Source organism: Ambystoma mexicanum, chromosome 2q (genome assembly GCF_040938575.1).
Source record: "Ambystoma mexicanum isolate Mex_15411 chromosome 2q, UKY_AmexF1_1, whole genome shotgun sequence".
NCBI classification, from domain to species: domain Eukaryota; kingdom Metazoa; phylum Chordata; class Amphibia; order Caudata; family Ambystomatidae; genus Ambystoma; species Ambystoma mexicanum.
The window spans coordinates 150,397,428-150,416,744 of record NC_090924.1 but is presented as its reverse complement, the minus strand read 5'-3'; the positions used below and the strand labels follow the sequence as shown (position 1 = coordinate 150,416,744).

Here is a 19,317-nt window from a genome sequence, read left to right as displayed (position 1 = left end):
GTCAAATGCTGCAAACCTGATTTCTGGGGTATTGAACAACAATGCTACCTATACCTTTTCCTGAAGAAAGGGTTAACAAGAGATTAAACCTCTGAAGACTACCAAAAAACCCAAACACATTAGGTTCGGGGGAAAAGTGGCACATGTTAAGTTGTCCTAAGATGTTGCTGAAATTGTGATGACAAATTACAACTTGGCCATCCACCTTCAGTACCTTTGACTATCAGGGAGGCCTTGGAGTTCAAGTTGCGGACAGTGAAGACCACCTCCCCGGCATCAGCTGCAGTAACATCCTTAATACTGAGGGTATATTTGCGGCCCTGGTTGGACACCTGGAAACGGCCACTGCTCTCCACCTTCTGACCATTTACCGTCCAGTAGCAGTCATCAATGCTTTCATGAGACAGGAAGCACTCAAAGCTGCAGCTCTCCCCTTCTTTCACCTCAGTGCTCTTTAAGCGTTTACTGACTCCAATGGTGAGTTCTGCAAGAACAAAGGCGCCATTAAGAAACAGCAAAGCCGCAATTCATATAGATAAAGAATTCACATTTTTCATTATTTAAAATGTTCTTACAACATGCGACCAGAATAAGGTTACACAAGAGATAAGCACAGGCCATCTTTGTAGATTTGCGTGCATCTGAAGTTGCAGGTTTGCAACATAATAGGGCCAACTCAGCATTTCATCCTTCTAAAGTTAATAAAAAAGGACATAATTCTGCAAGGTCACATTATTGATGAGAAGTGCCTTAAAACGAATCTAAAGCTGGTTACGTAGCTCAGTGAGTTGAGCTCCAGCTGTAGAGGTGCGTGTAACATACAGATATTCGAATGCAGTTCTCTCATTTCCGTTTCTTCTAAGGTGAATTAAAGGATTGCTTTAATACTGATTTCAGTCAAGATAATATGTTTGAAGCGTTACTGAATTATCAAGCAGAATTCCGTGTATAACTTTGGAATGTTCATCATTTATTATTATTTTATTTTATCGGCCACTTGTTAGGCGCTCATGCAATTAGAAAAACTGTTTCAAAGCGCCCACAGGGCAACAGGGTGGGGACAGGGAAAGGGAGATAATGAATTGCAACAAAGATAAATAGTTGAATTGACAGTACAACAAACCAGATGAATAATAGGGAGTGGAGACAAAGCTACTATTTCATTGTAAACAATGGGCCTGGGGTGATTATTACACCCCAAAACAACATCGTGCAGATGCATTTGTCTGTCAGTGTTTTTTTTTGTTTTTTTTTTTTAAATATTTATTTTAAACAGGCAGGATAAAGCGATACAACGTCTGATCAAACACGACAAATGGCATAAAAAGGATACAGCTGGTTGCACTTCCCTCCCCTCCCCCGGGCTCTATCGTTCTTCTTCCTGTCCCTGCTGGAAGTCATCGTCCCGTAAGGTTCTCCTGGCTAATTGGGGCTTGTACGTTAAGGCTGGATAGTTCCGATCAAAGTCTAGAATTGGGCCCCAGATGTTCTCGAAACGATGCAGGTGGCCTGCCCCGGCTGCTGTAACCCTCTCCGCGATTAGGATGTCCCAGATTTTCGTCCACCAGAAAGGCATTAGTGGGCCCTCCACCGTTTTCCAAGTGCGAGCTATTACGTTTCTGCCCGCCAGAAGGCATTGGGACAGTAGTTTGGCCCTGGGACCGGACCTGGGATAGATCCCGGGGACTGGGGCACCCAGGAGGATGGGTTCGGGCTCAAGGGGAAGTCGTACCTTAGTGATGTCCGTAATCATCGCTAGGCATTGTTCCCAAAAGGTCTGGGCCCTCGGGCAAGACCACCACATATGGAAGAAAGTTCCTACCTGGCCGCATTGCCTCCAACAGTTCGGGCTGAGTGTAGGGTTCATGTGGTGTAATCTCAGAGGAGGATAATACCATCGGAGGAGGATTTTGTAGGCGCCTTCTCTGTTCGTGATGCAAGACGAAGAGGAGTGAGCCCGCGACCAAATATCAACCCACAGCTGGTCTTCGACTGGGTGGCCTAGGTCCGCCTCCCATTGAGCCATGTATCGGGTTTTGGAGGTAAGGAAGTCATTTTGAAGGCGCTTGTATAGGGTGGAGATGCTTCCCCTGGGTGGGAGATCATTTAGGGTCAATTCAATGGCCGTGGGGGGCCGGGTGGCGGCTTGACGGGTCTGTGGATGAGAGCACCAGTGGCGCAGCTGAATGTATGTAAATCTGTCCTGTTCCTGCAGTTGGAAGAGTTCTTTACATCGCCCGAAGGTGCAGGGCTGTCCCCCTTCGAAAAGCTGCCCCAGGGTCTCCAGGCCCCCCGCTATCCAGGATCTGAAGTTCCGGGTGGACCAGCCAGGTGAAAAGGCTGGGTTCAGGAACACGGGTGAGGAGGAGCTGAGTCCCACTGGGGTTTTCTTCTGTTTCAGCGCTTTATCCCAGGTAGTGATAGTGTGTTTGGTGGATCTCAGGAGGTCCTGCCATTGGCGGCGATCGGAGGGATTGATATGCGGGAGAAAGCGTAGAGGGAGCGGCAGTTGTGCTTGTTCGAGGTCCACCCATTTCGGACGGTTGGTAAGCACCTGCCATGATCGGATGCAGGAGAGCTGGGCCGCTATCTGATACTTTCGTAGGTCCGGAACTCCGAGGCCACCCAGTCTAGCATTGCCCAGCATCGTGGTCTTGGAGATTCTGGGCTTCCTCCCCTTCCAGATAAACCGTGACATTTTCTTTTGTAGATTTTGAAGGGCCGGGGCCGGGATCGATACCGGAAGCGAGGAGCAAGTATATAGGAACCTTGGTAGCAAGTTCATTTTACAAGCCGTGATACGGCCCATCAGTGAAATTTCCTGTGTCTCCCACCGTTTCAGGTCAGCCTCGAGGTCCGTGAACAGTTGGGGAAAGTTAGCCCGGTAGACATCTCCCGGGTCAGCTGGGATCCGGACCCCCAGATAGCTGAAGCTCTTAGTTGTCCAGTGTATCGGGCACATTGGGGCCAGAGCCTCCTTGACCTCTCGGGGAAGGGCTACCCCCATGGCAGCTGACTTCTGGTAGTTGATGGCGAAACCGGTGACCTTTCCATAGTTCTCTATCTCAGCTAAGGCCTGAGGGAGGGAGGCGCAAGGTTCTGTGATGGTTAATAAGACATCGTCGGCATACAAGGCCAGTTTATGGTGTGTCGTACCCGCCTGGAAGCCCTTGATCCGCGGGTTTCGCCTGATCCGTTGGGCGAATGGTTCCATGATTAACGCAAAGAGCAATGGGGATAGCGGGCAGCCCTGTCTGGTTCCACAGGTCAGGTCAATAGGGGGAGAGAGGATGCCATTGACTCTGAGCAAGGTCTTGGGCGCGGTGTAGTTAGCCCAGATCATGGCACGGAACTCTGGGCCAAAGCCAAAGGCCTCGAGGGCAAGCTTCATAAAGTTCCAGTCTACTTTGTCGAAGGCCTTAACTGCATCCAGGGCCAGAAGGACCAGTTCTCTGGAGTCTCGGGAGGCTAGTTCCACCAGATTCAAAGCTCTACGAATGTTATCAGTGGTTGAACGGTGTGTGATGAAGCCACTCTGGTCGGCATTGATTATCTCTGGCAGGATCCGGGACAAGCGGGTTGCTAGAATTTTGGAGTATATGTTGGCGTCTATATTGAGCAGCGCGATTGGTCTGTAGGACGCCGGGTCCTTCGGGTCGCCGCCAGGTTTGGGCAGCAAGACTGTGATTGATTCTTGCATTGACGGAGTTATAGAGCCTGTGGTTTTGAATGAATTAAACAGCTGTACCAGGGGTGGGAGGAGTTGGGGTTTGAAAACTTTGTAAAATTTTGCTGTGTAGCCGTCCGGACCAGGGGCCCGAGACTTCAGGGATTTTATCGCCTCGTCGACTTCCTCGCCGGTAATTGGGGCTTCCAACGAATCCCGGGCTGCGTTTTTCAGTCGGGGGAGCGCTGCCCCTTGCAGGTATTCCCTCTGTTCCTTGTCGTTGCGGGGCGGGGCGGTCATTACCTGGGTCAGGTGGGTCGATGCAATTTGAAGCTTGTCGAGATCCGAATATTGAGTCTTGCCCTGCTGATCCCGTAAGCCCACGATTGTGTTATTTCTTCTCATCTTGGCAAGTTTGGCCACCAGCAATTTGTTCGCTTTATTATTTTTGGCATAATAGAATTGTTTGGCTTTCGTCATTTGATGGGCGGTGTGTTCAGCATAGTGGGCTTCGATTTTCTTTTTTGCTATGCGGAGGGCTCGCTGCGTTTTAGGGGTCCAGCCCTTCTCCTTGTGGATCCTTTCAGCCCTCTCCAGTTCTTCTTCAAGGCCCTGGCGGATTTGTTGTTTGTGCCTGTGATAGGCTGCCCCTTTGGCGATCAGATCTCCTCGCACCACTGCCTTCATTGCGTCCCAGGTGTTGGCTAGGGAGGTATCTCCGCTCGGGTTTTCCTTGAAAAAGTTGTTGATCGTGGTTGCGACTGCGTCTCTGAGTGGCATCTCATTAAGGATGGGGTCATATAATGTCCATCTGCGCCGGTGGGGGTCAGGAGGCCCCTGGACTCGGATTTCCAGGGTTACCGGGGCGTGGTCGGACAAGATTCTGGAGCCTATGGTCACCTCCTCAGCGAAGGCAAAGATTTGCGGGGATATTAGGAGGAGATCTATTCTGGAGAATGTCCGGTGAACATAAGAATAAAAAGAAAAGTCCTTTTCGGATGGGTGGAGCACCCTCCATGCATCCACCACCCCCAAGGTCCTGAATAGCCGTAGGAGAGCCAAGGCCGTGGTGTAGTCTCCGGGAGAGGGCGGATGCGATTTGTCCTTCACGGGGTCCGGGACCCCATTAAAGTCCCCACCGATCACAATCTGGCCTTCCAGAAAGGGAGAAAGAATTGTAGTTAGCGAGTCATAGAAGGACGCCTGGCTCGCGTTCGGTGCGTATACGGAGACCAGGGAGAACAGCTGTCCCGCCAGCAGGCATTTCACCGCTATATAGCGTCCTTCCGAGCAGCTTATGGTGTCCAGAATCTGGGGATTCAGCCCCCTCCGAAACAAAATCGCCGTGCCACCTCGCTTGGAATCACCGGATGCGAAGAGTTGCTTTGGAAAGTCACGGGAGTGTAGGCGGCTGAAGTCTGCCGGTAGCAGATGAGTCTCCTGTAGCATGGCCACTGCAGCGGTCTCATTCCGGAGCTTTTGCAGGATTGATTTGCGTTTAGCCGGCGAGTTCAATCCCCTGACGTTTAGGGAAACAAAGTTCCAGGTCTGCTGATCCGGAGCGGGACTTGGGGTTGCTGATGAGACTTGTGGGAGGGGGGAGGCCATTAAGGAATCAGCCATCATGCCATGGAAGATGAGCCCATCTGTTATCCTGCTTCTGGGGTTTTTGCTCAGGCCGCCAACGGGAAGTCCGAGATTTAACTGGGGATGGGGGACCCATTGTGGGGTTGGGCCCTCCCCTGGCCAACAGGGCCGTGGAACGGGGGATAGCCAACATGGCTGAAAATGTGAGTGAAATGCTCCAAGGACTCATAGATGGAACGTACCTTGGAGCCGGGCACGGGCCGTGGGGGGGGAGCCCGCCGCATCAGGGATGGAGATCATCCATGTCTTCAAAGAAATGGCGCTGGGATATGGGGGTCGCAATAGTCCCTTGTGGGGTCGTTTCCAGTTATCTTCTCCTCCTAAATCTTGGGACCTTCGACCATGTGTTATGGTTGGACCTGGGGGAGGCCATGAGATCCGAGTCCGTTGCCGCTTCGGAGGCCTGTGGAGGCGAGTGGGTAGCGGGGTCCGGGTGCAAAATACTTCCAGCGTCATCCAGATGGTTGATCCGGCGTGTAGTACCCTTATAGGAGAATTGTAAAGCTGTAGGAAAGAGCCATTTGTAGCGGATTTTTTGGGCTTGCAGGAAGGTGGTCAGCGGGCGCAGGGCTCGCCTTTTCTGGAGGGTCAGCGGAGATAGATCTTGATAAATCTGGAGAGGAGACCCTTGGAAGGTGATTTCGTCCTCGGAGCGGCTTATTGCTGAGATGGCTTCCTTTGTTGTAAAGAAATGCACCCTAGTGATCACATCGGGAGGGCCGTCTGTCTCCACACTACGGCGTGGGATTAGTCTGTGGGTGCGGTCCAATAGCAAAAGTGAGTCCTCCGTATCTGGGAGGAGAGACCGAAAGAGGAGGCCCACATATTCGGCAAGCCCCTGGTCTGGGACTGACATAGGAACCCCCCGGATGCGGAGGTTGTTGCGTCGGGTTCTGTTCTCCAAATTTTCTTGCTTATATTCCAGGATTTCGCATTTGTCCTGCAAGAGTCCCATGGAGCGCTGGATCGCAATCAGGGAAGCGGTGTGGTCCTGAGCTCGATCCTCAATCTCTCCCACTCTCTGTTCCACCTCCGAGACCCTCTTGTCGGTATTCTCCAACTTGGCAGTAAGCTCCGACATACAGGATCGAAATTCGGTTTTGATGTCCGCCATAAAGTTACGGAGGTCCTCCTTAGTTGCTAGCGGTCCCTTGTCGTCCAGGGATTCTCGTGAGGCGGGGGGAAGAGTGTCCGGTTTCTTTGCTTTGTCGGACGCCATTAGCATTGTTGCTATGTCCGAGGATTTGGCGGATTTCGGTTGCCTGGACATCGTATGGCCTCACAGACTGGGATGAATGTCCCGATATCTTGGTTGCATACGGTGGGTTTGAGTGCGTAGGGGAGAGGAGTCACAGGATTGTCCCGGTTTTTCTGGTACCAGGGGAGATGATGAACGTGGGCCGGGGCGCCCCAGGAAGCGAGCAGGGGGCGGTAAATGGCTCCCGCCGGGGTGCAAAGTCCGGAGGCGATGGGGTGTTGTGGTCGCCCCGCCGGTGCCGATCAGGGGGACCGCAGCTGCGTGTTGTGGCGCGTAGGCAGAAGGGGCCGGGGCCCGAGGCACCTACTCCGTTCCCCGCCGCTCGGGGTCTCAGCGGGGTCGCTGGAGAGTGGTCCGGGTCCCTCCAATTATGTGGAGCCGAGTGTTTCAGGACTCAAGGCAGCTCAAGGGTGTGTAGGAGGGGCTCCGATGGTGAGGGGGCCGGGAGGCCTAAGGCATCTACTTCGTTCCCCGCCGCTCGGGGTCTCCGCTGGGTCCGGGTCCCTCCAATTATGTGGGGCCAAAGGTATCTGGGTTCAGAGCCGCTCAAGGGAGTGTGTAGGCGGAGCTCCGATGGTGAGGCCGCGGCTCGGCTGTCGTCGCTGGGTCCCGTCCGCCATCTTGGATTGCTTGGTGGAGGAGCCGCGAGTTATCAACGGCCCGATTATCTTTATTTCGGCGAATTCGAGGCCCAGCAGCGCATCGGTGGGGCACCGGACCTTCCCATAGCCCCTCACCGAGTTGGGTCCAAAAACGCTGCCGGGGAGCCTTGGAAAGCTGATATGCAGCGGGCTTCCCACGGAGGCCATCAAGGAGGCGACTGCATGGTCCGCGCTCCAGGCCACGCCCCTCTGTCAGTGTTTTTGTTTATTTTCTGTTTGAATATCGCTGTTGAAGTCTCCTTTCTCTCTACATTGACGGAGATAGCTTTAGAAAGAGTCGGGACTGGCTCGTGTGCTGAATAGATGCCCTCCATGTGGGCAGGAAACTGGATACTAATAGGAACAAACTGTGGGGTGCATCTGGATGCAGTGGAGAACAGGTCGGGAAGCAAAGGGATGAAGCCTCGGGTTGTAAACAAAGGGGAGAAAGTGGAGCTGTGCACAATAATTGAAGTGGGATGCAGAATCGAGTGGTGGGAGAGGGCTCTAAAAAGTGGGCGTAGCCTAAGGATGGGAGGGAATTGCTTTGCTCCCAACTGGGATGGGCACTGGGAGCCAAGCAGAAGAGACGGGTGCATTTCTAACTTACTTTTTGCTGCTCACACCTCTCCTTTTGTTTCTTAATCAGAGGGGGAAATTCAGAGGCCCCCAATTTTTGGGGATTTCCAAAAGGACATGTCTGTGTCCACTCCTTTTAAGCTTTGTCCTCTTTACCAGACCTGCTTTTGGTTTCCCAGAAAGGTTAAGTTGATGACAAAGGCATTCAAATATTCCAATTTGTTGTTGTTTATTTATTTATTGCATTTGTCGTTTGCGCCCAGGACCCGGAGGTATCACGGCGCTAGAAGAACAAGTTACTTACCAACTGTAACGCTCTTTCGACTGGATGTTCCTCCCACGTATTCCTCATCTTGTGATAATTCGTTATCTCTAGCTTCGCTGCTTCGGAAAAAAAATTCTCGGCAGAGGGTGCTGTGCTCGAGGTCGTGGCGTCGATTGTCCCTCGACGTACTCCGTACTCTGTCGGCGTCACCGATGGTATAAATAGCTCGAGCCGCGCCCGTTGCTTCAGTTCTGTTTTTTCGATGAAATATATATATATAGGAGGAACACCCAGGCGTGTCCTATGACCGATACATTCTTCGTGAGAGGAAAGTGTAAGAAACGTAAACTGTACTGTGGGGTAGGATGGGAGGGTCGATGAGGAATACGTGGGAGGAACATCCAGTCGAAAGAACGTTACAGTTGGTAAGTAACTTGTTCTTCGAATGGATTGTGTCCTCCCACGTATTCCTCATCTTGTGATAGGCTCCCATAGCAGTATCAATTTTTGGAGACGGGAGTACTAATTTTAGTTTTCGTGGACAGAATGCAGAACTGCCTTTGCAAATAAACCCTCGTTAGAGGAGGCAGTATCCAAACAATAATGTTTTACAAAAGTATGCATTGTTTTCCAGGTTGCAGCTGCACAAACATCTGCTGCTGGGACTCCCCTCTTTAGAGCCGCAGAAGTAGCCATTCCCCTTGTAGAATGGGCACGAAGCCCATCTGGTGGTTCTTTTCCCGCTAATCTGTAGCATTCAACTATGGCTAATATGATCCAGCGGGAAATGGTCTGTTTTGTTACAGATAAGCCTAATTTATGACCAGTATAACCCACAAACAGTTGGTCATCTTGTCTCAATTTAGCCCTCCTTAAGATGTAAAAACTAAGAGCCCTCTTGGGATCTAATCTGTGTAATCTCTCCTCTTCTTTGCTCAGATGAGGAGGAGGATAAAAGGTTGGTAGTACTATTTTTTGTGACAAATGGAAGTCCGAGACTACTTTTGGCAAGAACGAAGGTTTAACTTTATTGACTACCTTATCTTTATAAAAAATAGTATATGGTGGTTTGCATGAGAGAGCCTGAAGTTCGCTAACCCTGAGGGCTGATGATAGGGCCACAAGGAGGACAGTTTTTAGAGTCAAAAGCCTCAAAGGACATGAGTGCAGAGGCTCAAAAGGTATGCAAGTCAAGAATTTTAAAACTAAATTGAAGTCCCAAGTTGGTACATGAAAAGGTACTGGAGGGTATACATTAGAAAGCCCCTTTAAGAATTGAATTATTAACGGTATTTTGAAATATGAAACCTCTTCCTAGGAGCACTTGAAAATGGACAGCGCAGCAAGGTATCCTTTGATTGTTCCTATCTGGAGCCCCAGATTAGCTAGATGTAGTAGAAAAGAGAGCACCGTTGGGGTGCCGCACTGAAAAGGGTCCACATCCTTGTCTTTGCACCAGTTACTAAACCTGTTCCAGCGACGTCGGTACCAAGACTTTGTTGCTGGTCTTCTGTCCGAAAGCAAGATTTCCATTACGTCATCCGGAAGATCCCAATCCTTGTATCTCAACCTCTCAGAAACCATGCATGAAGGTTGAGTGTCTTGACCTCTGGATGGAGAACCCGACCTTCCTCTTGCGACAGAAGATCCTCTCTTTGCGGAAGACGTATTGGAGGGCAGATGGACATGTCTAGAAGGTCCGGGTACCAAGTCCTCCTGGCCCAATCCGGGGCAATTAGGATCATGGTTTTCCTGAACTTTCTCAACCTCCTGATTACTTGAGGAATCACGGGTACTGGGGGAAAAGCGTACAGTAGTGGAAACTTCCACTCCACTACGAATGCGTCTCCCAGAAATCCTCTTTGAGGAAATTCCCTTGAGCAGTACTATTCGCACTTCTGGTTGATCGAGGTGGCAAACAGATCCACTTGAGGGGTTCCCCAAAGGGCGAAGATCTCCAGAAGGACTTCTTGAGCCAGCTCCCACTCGTGAGAGACCGTGCTCTGCCTGCTCAGAGCGTCTGCCGCCGTGTTCTTCTCTCCGGCTAGGTGAATTGCCGATAGAGAGATTCCTTCTCGTATTGCCCAGAACCAGAGCTACATTGCTTCTCTGCACAGTGGCAGTGACCCTACTCCTCCTCTTTTGTTGAGGTAGTACATGGCCACCGTGTTGTCGTCATTATCAGGACATTCTTTCCCTGTACAGAAGGCAGAAAGGCCTTCAGAGCTAGTCTGATTGCCCTCAGCTCCAACAGGTTGATATGTAGTTTGGACTCCGATGGAGACTAACGACCGCTGATTGTCAGATCCTTGGTGTGTGCTCCCCACCCCGTGAGTGAGGCGTCTGTCACTACCGTTATCTCTGGCCATGGTTGCCAAAAAGACTCTGCCTTGAGAATGTTGTCGTTGCAAGCCCACCATAGAAGATCCTGAGCAACTGCGCTCGGGACTTGCAGAAGATCCAACATATTCCCTGAGAACTGGGACCACTGAGTTCTGAGTGCCCATTGAAGGGATCTCATTCTCAACCTGGCCTCTGGTACTAGGAAAATGCAGGATGCCATGAGGCCGAGCAACCTGAGAAAATCGAAGGCCGGTAGACGTTGGGCATTCTGAAACTTCCTTACCATCTGCTGGATATGGAGAGCTCTCACTTCGGGAGTCGAGGCTTTTCCAGATGAAGTGTCCAAGACTGCTCCGATAAACTGGAGTTTCTGGGATGGTATCATGTGGGACTTCTTGAAATTGAGGGAGAAGCCCAAATTGTGGAGGAAGTGGCAGGTGATCGAAAGATGTTCCTGAGCTTGTTCTGGAGAACTTTCTCTGATCAACCAGTCGTCCAGGTAGGGATATATGTGAATACCTCCTCTCCTGAGGCTTGCTGCCACAACCGCCAACAGTTTGGTGAAAACCCTCGGGGCGGAGGTCAACCCGAATGGCAGAACTCGAAACTGATAATGAGAATTGCCAATCGCGAACCTCAGGTACTTTCTGTGCTTTGGATGGATTGGGACATGAAAGTAAGCATCCTGAAGGTCCAATGATACCAACCAATCTTGGAGTTGGAGAGCCTGAAGGATCTGAGAAAGAGTCACCATCTTGAACTTGTTCTTCCTGAGGAACTTGTTCAAGTTTCTCAAGTCCAAGATGGGTCTCAGTCCTCTGTCCTTTTTAGGATGAGAAAATATGGGGAGTACCAACCCCTGTTCCTCTCCACTACAGGTACCGGTTCTATGGCACCTTTCTCAAGCATGGTTAAAATTTCCTGCAACAGGAGTGGATCTGGAAATTTGGCGGAGTTGGCTCCCGGTGGATGATTCTGAGACCTTTTTAGAAAGGGGAGACAGTAACCTTGGGCTACTCTTTCCAGTGCCCAAGCATCTGAGTTAATGCCCCGCCATTCCTTCAGTTGTTGAGAGATCCTTCCTCCCACTGGTGTTTTGTGTAATAAGGTCTCAGAGGGATTTGGAGGCGGCTGCAGGAGTGGCTGAGGGTACAGATGCCGCTCCTGAGGCTGATTTTGCACCTCTTCCTCGTGTTCCACGAGGGAAGTTTCTTTTTCCCCTTTGAGAAGCCTGTCCTCTTCCTCTACCAAAAAAGGAGTAGTATCGAAAAGAACGACCCCTCCAGGAAGATGAGCCGGAATAGGGTTTTAGAGGCAGGCGCAAAGAGGCGCTAAGTGATTTACCTGCCGCTTTCGAGGTCTGAAGTTTTTCTAGGCTTTCATCAGCCTTTCTGCCAAAGAGCCTCGAGCCATCAAAGGGCATGTTGAGAAGTCTAGCTTGCACGTCCGGTGCAAACCCCGACTTCCTCAACCACGCAAATCTGCGTAGCACAACGCTTGCAGCCATGGATCTGCTGATACTATCAGCAGTATCCAGTCCAGACTGGAGACATTCCTCCATTGCCTCCTTCTTGTCTTTGACTATATTCAGGAAGCCTTCCCTTTCCTCGCCTTCCGGAATATGATCAGCCGCCGCCGAAATACAGTCCCACATGGTATGGGTAAACCTGGCTAGGGTACAGGTGACATTTGCCGACTTAAGTGCCATACTGCCTGGTGTGAAAACTTTACGTGCCCAGGCATCAATTTTCTTATCCTCTTTTATCTGGAGGGATAGCTGGATAAGCAGCTTGTTTTGAAGTAGATGCTGCCTGAATGAATAAACTCTCTGGAGTCAGATGTTTATTCAAATATTCAGGATCCTTTCCAGCCGGTCTATATTTTCTTGGAAAAGTGCTATCTGCAGCAGCAATAGTTTCTGGCTTCTCCCAGTTTTTCTCCACAGTCCTTTGGAGGGCTCTGTGGAAAGGGAGAACAGGATCTTTCTGAGGTCCCTTGACGATTATATCCGTCATGTCATCTTGTTCAAAATTGTGTGAAGTATTACCCCAACCCATATATTCAACTGCCCTGGTCATAAGACCCCTGTACCCAGCATCTGCATGCTCTGCAGGATTAGGCATGGCGAACTCTAATTCTGGGGATGTGTCAACTCCACTGGCAGAATGTAGAGTATCACTCAGGTCTCTCATTCTAGATTCCTGGTCAATAAGTTCCTCAGGAACTTGTCTTGTACCATAAGTAACTCCCAAAGGAAGTAACCTCGTCTTCTTCTGAAGCAGACTCTTCATAGATTGCTGACATAGATTTGAAAAAGTCTGACCTGGGCAAAGGAGTGAATCTCCTTTCTTCCTCTTCCATCTGCTTCGAAGGAATTGGCAAATCCCTCGAAGTTTTCGAAGGTGTCTTCGAAGTCTTCGAAGATGACTGTGATAATGGCGTCGAGGACGCTTTTGGCTTTGGCGTCGAAATTATCGACGTCGAGGGGGTCGACGAAGTTGTCGAAGTCTTCGATGACTTGTGTTTCTTGCATGGCACTGGAGAAGTGCTCGACTCTCGAAGAGTCTTCAACGGTTTTACGTCGACTCGAGGTTTTTTGGATTCCTCGACGCTACCAGTCTTAGCCATGGTAGCCTTGGACTTCCCTTTGTCGTCCAATGGAGCGACTTTAGGGGTATGGCTTTTTCTAGAGTCATTCGAGGGGGTCGGGCCGCATGCTCGAAAAACTTCATCATCTTTTTGCGGAATTCTTCCCACTTACTGGGAGAATCCGATTTAGTCGGACAACAAATTTCTTCGGTCGACTCTGAAGAAGAAGATGATGATGAGGGAGATCTATGTCTCCTCTTCATTTTTTTCGATGACGACGAAGAGTGTCTCGATCTACTCCTAGATCGAGATCTCTTTGAGTGCCTATGGCGATCCGATTCCTTAGAATCAGTCGCTTTCTTGTGTCTTTTTGACAAAACCTTTTTTGAGGCCTCCCTCCCCACCGACAGTTTACCTCTCCTCTCACGAAGAGCTTTTTCGGTCATAGATTGGCAGGACCCGCAGTCGTCGGTTCGGTGACTGGAACCGAGACAACAGAGACAAATCCGGTGGGAATTGGTGATCGACATCTTAGATCCACAATCTGCACACTTTTTAAACTCAGTCCTGGGTGTTACGCTCACCTGGACCCCACAGGGGTGTCGATCGGACCCGGACAGCTGCGGTCTCCGTCAACGTGATGCGTAGTGCAGAGATGACTGTCTGGACTGGCCCACCTAGTCTTGTCTGCTGGACCGAAGAAGTATTTTCCTGCAAGTGGAGACAGGGATTAGCCACCTGTGGGTTTTAGTGATGGCCTCCCAACTGTTCTCGCTCTCCCCCACTAATCACCTCCGATATCCCCTTAGTAACCTCACCTTATGTTTGTAAAAGGTGTGCTCTCCATCCTGCGTGTCTTGCAGGGGCGCGTAGATACCAGTTACTTCACTGGTTTGAAGGCGTTGGGAGAGTTCCGGTAAGCATTGACTCTGAAGTCCCAGGCGGGATTGGTAAGTATCAAGTTCAAAGAGTTCAATGTGCCCGATGTTCACTCTTGTCCCCTTCCTTCCTTAAGTTGCAACTGAGTTTCTGAGAAGAAGGTCTCGTAGCTGCTGCTGGCGTTCAGGTAAGAGTTTGTGTTACCCAATGCTGTCCGGTAACTATTGCATGCGTTAACGTGTTGTTTTTCTCCCTCTTTACAGATGCGGCATATGAAGATATTGAGAATAATACCGCCGGTGGTAAATCAGGTAAGTCTATGGTGGTAATAGGTATTTGTTGATTCCCTTGCTCACCTTGTTATTCTTGTGCCCCTAGGTGCCGGAGTACGGCGAAGAAATGATGGAGACAGTGCCGGATCGAAAGATGCTGTGAGAACTGGTGAGTATGGTGCCGTGCTGGAGCTGGCGAAGCGACGCGTGCAGGACTGATGTACTTTCCAGGTCGGGAGATGAAATGGATCCGGAATCAGGTGAGGAATTTGAAATAAGTTCGTTTTCTAACCTTGTCCTTTTCTTCCTCTTTATTCTAGGAGCTCCGGATTCGAGGCGGGCGTGGCAGAAGACTGGATGCTGGCTGCAGGCACGCGGGCGTGGCAGAAGACTGGATGCTGGGTGCAGGCAGGTGAGAGTCATGCTGCTGGATGCAGAATAACACGAACCATGTGCTGCTGTTCGGGCGTGGTTTAAATAGCCCGCAAAGTAATCCCAGGAAAGAAGTTCCCCAGGACCAGACCCGAGTAAAAAATAGTCCCTGTAGTAAAATAGTCCCATCCAGGCCTCACGTTGGCTTGGATTTATTTGCAGCATGGTCTGCATGAGGCAAGTAATGTCTATGAGCCTGGCGCCTATGGCGCCAGGACTGATTTTCATTATGAGCCTGGTGCCTACGGCGCCAGGACTGAACCCAGACAGCCTCTAGCTGGGGCTGCTGGGGTTTTTGTAAATGTCTGGATGCCTGCTCCCGGGGCTGATGGGCTTGATCCGGATGCCCGGGGGTAGGCATCATGACAGCACTCCCCCCCAATACCCCTCCTAAAGTTGTTCTTCCCCTTGGCCCTGGTTTATCTGGGAAGTTCCGATGGAATTTCTTCACCAACCGAGGTGCATGAACGTGGTCACTAGGCTCCCATGACCTTTCCTCTGGTCCGTAACCTTTCCAGTCGATTAAATAAAAAAGTCTTGATTTAACCAACTTAGAGTCCAGGATATTCTTTACCTCGAATTCAGGTTCTCCATCTATTAGGATGGGGTCAGGTGGTTTGGCAAGTCTTGTCCCGGGTTGAACTGGTTTCAGAAGTGAAACATGAAAGACAGGATGGATCCGCATATTAGAGGGTAATTCCAACTTGACGGCCACCGGGTTGATAATGGCCTTAATAGTGTAAGGTCTCAAATACCTAGGATTAAAAGTCTGAGTTCCTTTTAGAGGTATGTGTTTTGTAGCCCGCCAAACTTGATCCCCAATCTGATATCGTGGAGCATCGCTTCTATGTTGATCAGCATTTTTCTTATATTTCTCTTTCGCTTGTTTCAAATGTTCTGTTGCCTCCTTAAAGGCTTGTGTAATAGTAGAGTGTAAATGACTAACTGCAGGCATTTCTAAGTGCTGAGGCGAATCGAGTTCTGAGGTTCGATGGTGATGTCCGTATATGGTATAGAAGGGGCTTTGTCCGGTTCCAGAATGTACTGAGTTATTGTATGCATATTCGGAAATCCATAAAATATCCTTCCAATTGCTTTCGGTCTGGTGCAGCATGCAACGTAGGAACTGTTCAAGGGTCTGGTTGGTCCTCTCCATCTGACCATCGATCTGGGGATGGTGACTGGTTGATAACCTCACGTCAATTTGTGCCAATTGACAACATTTCTTCCAAAATTGTGAAATGAATTGACTGCCTCGGTCAGAGACCAATACGGAAGGAAATCTGTGTATTTGAACAATGTTTTCGAGGAACTCCTTGGCCAAAATTGAAGCGGAAGGTAATCCTTTTAAAGGAATAAAGTGGGCCATCTTGGAAAAAAGATCCACAATAACAAGGATGGTGTTAAATCCATTACATGCAGGTAGATCTGTAATAAAGTCTAAAGACAAGGTGTGCCATGGTGTAGGTGGAATATCCAAAGGTTGTAAATGGCCAGCGGGTTTTTTCTTCTGGCTTTTGTTTTGGGGCGAAAATGCCACAAGACATCACAAATGACTTTACGTCTTTTCCCCAAGTGGGCCACCAGAACTGTCTCTTAATTTTTGCTTCAGTTTTTGCGATACCTGGGTGCCCTTCCATCAGGGTGTCATGGTAATTGGAGATGACTTGTTCTTGTATTTCCTTGTGTGGTAGAAATAGTCGTCCTTGATAGTAAGGTAGGTCATTGACGACTGAGTAGTCCGGGCCTTTCTTTACCCAGTCCTGCAGGGTTGCTGGATCGAAGAGTTGTTGGATTTTTGAATGAATATCTTCTAGTGTCTGTAGAGTAGTTATGCCAAGAATTCTTTGCTCGGGAATTATTGGCACCGGTTCCGGGTTTGCATATGCTTCTCCCATCCCTATTCGGGATAAGGCATCTGCTTTGCCATTTTTGCGGCCTGGTCGATAAGTGATCACAAAATCGAATTCGGCAAAGAACAATGCCCATCGAAGTTGTTGCGATGATTGGGCTTTGGCTGTTTTTAAATACTGCAGGTTCCGGTGATCAGTGATTATGGTAATGGTATGCCTGGCACCAAGAAGGTAGTGCCGCCAAGCCTTAAAGGCGGATTTGATAGCTAATAGCTCTTTATCGGTAATCGCATAGTTTAACTCAGGTGCTGAGAACTTTCTGGACCAAAACGCTACTGGGTGAAGTTGACCGGTTTCAGGATCCTTCTGGGACAGGACAGCTCCCATGGCTAAACTGGATGCATCAGTTTCTACTATGTATGGAAGCTCAGGGCGTGGATGCTTTAAGACAGGTGCTGAGGTGAATTTCGCTTTCAGCTCTTGGAAGGCCTTTTCAGCCTCTTTGGTCCACAAGAAGCGTTTGTTTTTTCGCAAAAGTGCTGTGATCAGGTGTACAACATGGGAGAAGTCCGGAATGAATCTGCGGTAGAAATTAGCAAATCCGAGCATGCTTTGTACCCCTTTGACTGAACTGGGTGATGGCCACTTGAGAATTGCATCCACTCTTCGAGAGTCCATTCGGACTCCCTTTGGAGTCAGGATAAATCCAAGAAATTCAACTTCCGTAGCATGAAAAACACATTTTTCCAATTTTGCATATAACTTGTGCTGGCGTAGTTTCTCAAGGACTGCACGCACGTGCTTAACATGGTCTGATTCTGAGGAGGAGTACACTAGAATATCATCTATGTATACGACGACACAGACGTCAATGAGTTCACGAAGGACATCGTTCATAAAATACTGGAAGGCTGCTGGTGCATTGCACAACCCAAAGGGCATCACCTGATATTCGAATAATCCGTACTTGGTGCGAAAGGCAGTCTTCCATTCGTTGCCTTTCTTGACACGTACCAGATGATATGCCCCTCGGAGATCTAACTTAGTGTAGATACAAGCATCCTTTACTTGGTCTAGTAATTCGGGGATCAGAGGCAATGGGTATCATTTTTTTTACTGTAATCTGATTTAATGCACGGTAATCTATGCACGTTCTAAGGTCACCTTCCTTTTTTGGCACGAAGAATAAAGCTGAGGATGCAGGAGACTTGGAAGGACGAATAAAGCCATTAGCAAGGTATTGGTCCAAGTATTGCCGTAGGTGAAGATTTTCAGGTTCCGTGAGGGCGTAGATTCTACTGCATGGGGGTTGTGCACCGGGTAGGAGGTCGATTTGACAATCGTATGATCTGTGAGGAGGTAATGTATTGGCCTGTTCTTTTTGAAAAACATCCTGAAATTCTTGGTATTCCTGAGGTAACTGCACGATTGTGTTAACGACTGTAGCCAGGCCTTTGTTCAAAGTTTTTTCCGGGTAACAGGTGTGTGCACAATCCGGGAAGGTTATTCTCTTCTCTCGCCATTCTATACAAGGATTATGTGTTTCCAACCATGGCATCCCCAATATTATCTGGAACTGTGGGGCTTTGATTAGATCAAACACAATAGTCTCTCGATGCCCATCTTGACTCAACAGTGTCATCTCTGTAGTGGAATGAGTTACAGGCCCTGAGGCAATCTCAGTTCCATCAACTGTGGTGATGACATACAAAGTGGTCTTTTTGCAAAGAGGTAGATTCATCCTTGACACCAATTTGTAGTCCATATAGTATCATACGGCCCCGCTATCTATGTATGCCCTTACTGCGTGCATACGTGATGGCTGTCTGGGATCAAGTAGGACCATTGGGATGATCAGATGTGAGGTCTGAGTGTCTTTCTTTAAGCTCGGCAAGCGGACCTCTACGCTTGTCGAGCGTGGTCGTTTCCCGAATCAGGCTCTATGTGGCTTTTATCAGCAACTCCTACCACCTTCTTGGGTGGTTTTGTAGGGCAATCCCGTAGAAAATGTCCTGAGGTTCCACAGTACAGACACAACTGCATCTGTCGTCTTCTTTCTCTTTCCTTTTGAGTTAAGGGTCCTTTAACCCCCCGATCTGCATAGGTTCAGATGCATCTGTTCCTTTGGAGGCAACGTTGTGTTTAACCAATACCCGATTCTCGATTTTAGCTCGATCAGTCTTTCGGTTCTGAAGTCGGTGGTCTAGCCGGACCACTAAGTCTATAAATTCTGTGCAATCCTGAGGTGGGTTCACAACTTGAGCCAAGACGTCTTTGAGTTTTCCCCGAAGTCCACGATGAAACAATGTATTTCGTTTTTCCTCCGGCCACCCGGTTTCCACCACCAACCTATTGAAGGTTGCAATATAGGTTAGCAGATCCTGGTTACCTTGTCGTAAGGATAAAAGTTTGTTGTCCTGGGCTTGACCCTGTGAGTGTCTGGCGAATAGTTTTTCCATGCTCCTTTGAAAACCCTGAAAATCCCGGAGAAGTGGATCATCCTGGTTGACTAACGGAATGGACCAATCCGCTGCGCTGCCACTAAGATATGACAATACAAAGGCTACTTTGGCTTGGTCATTTGGAAAGGCTCCCGGTCTGCATAAAAAGTGCAAGCAGCATTGTTTCATAAACACGGCAAACCTTTTGGGGTCCCCAGCAAAGCGTTCAGGTGGAGCTAACAGAATATTTCCTGGTAAAACCACTTGCACAGGATTGCTTGATGAAACAGGGGTTGGGTTTCCCCCATATCCAGGTAGGGGCGTTTGCCCAGCTTGGTTTTGCAGTAGGTGCCTAGCCAGATCATCAGTGCACTCCTTTGAGACAATCAGTTCTCTCCTGAGGGCATTAGTCTCTTGGTGAGCGGCATGTACTTCCGCCCTAAGTTCACCC

The 19,317-nt window shown here is 49.3% G+C and overlaps 1 protein-coding gene across 12 annotated transcripts in view; it reads right to left on the bottom strand.

Moving 5' to 3' along the window:
- OBSCN (obscurin, cytoskeletal calmodulin and titin-interacting RhoGEF) overlaps positions 1-19,317 on the bottom strand; it is a 3,169,051-nt gene that overhangs the window by 1,999,927 nt on the left and 1,149,807 nt on the right. For all 12 annotated transcript variants that reach the window (XM_069647058.1, XM_069647065.1, XM_069647061.1 and 9 more), the window contains one exon: positions 215-484. In XM_069647058.1, coding sequence (XP_069503159.1) covers positions 215-484 — 270 coding nt within the window. The remainder of the gene's footprint in view (positions 1-214; positions 485-19,317) is intronic.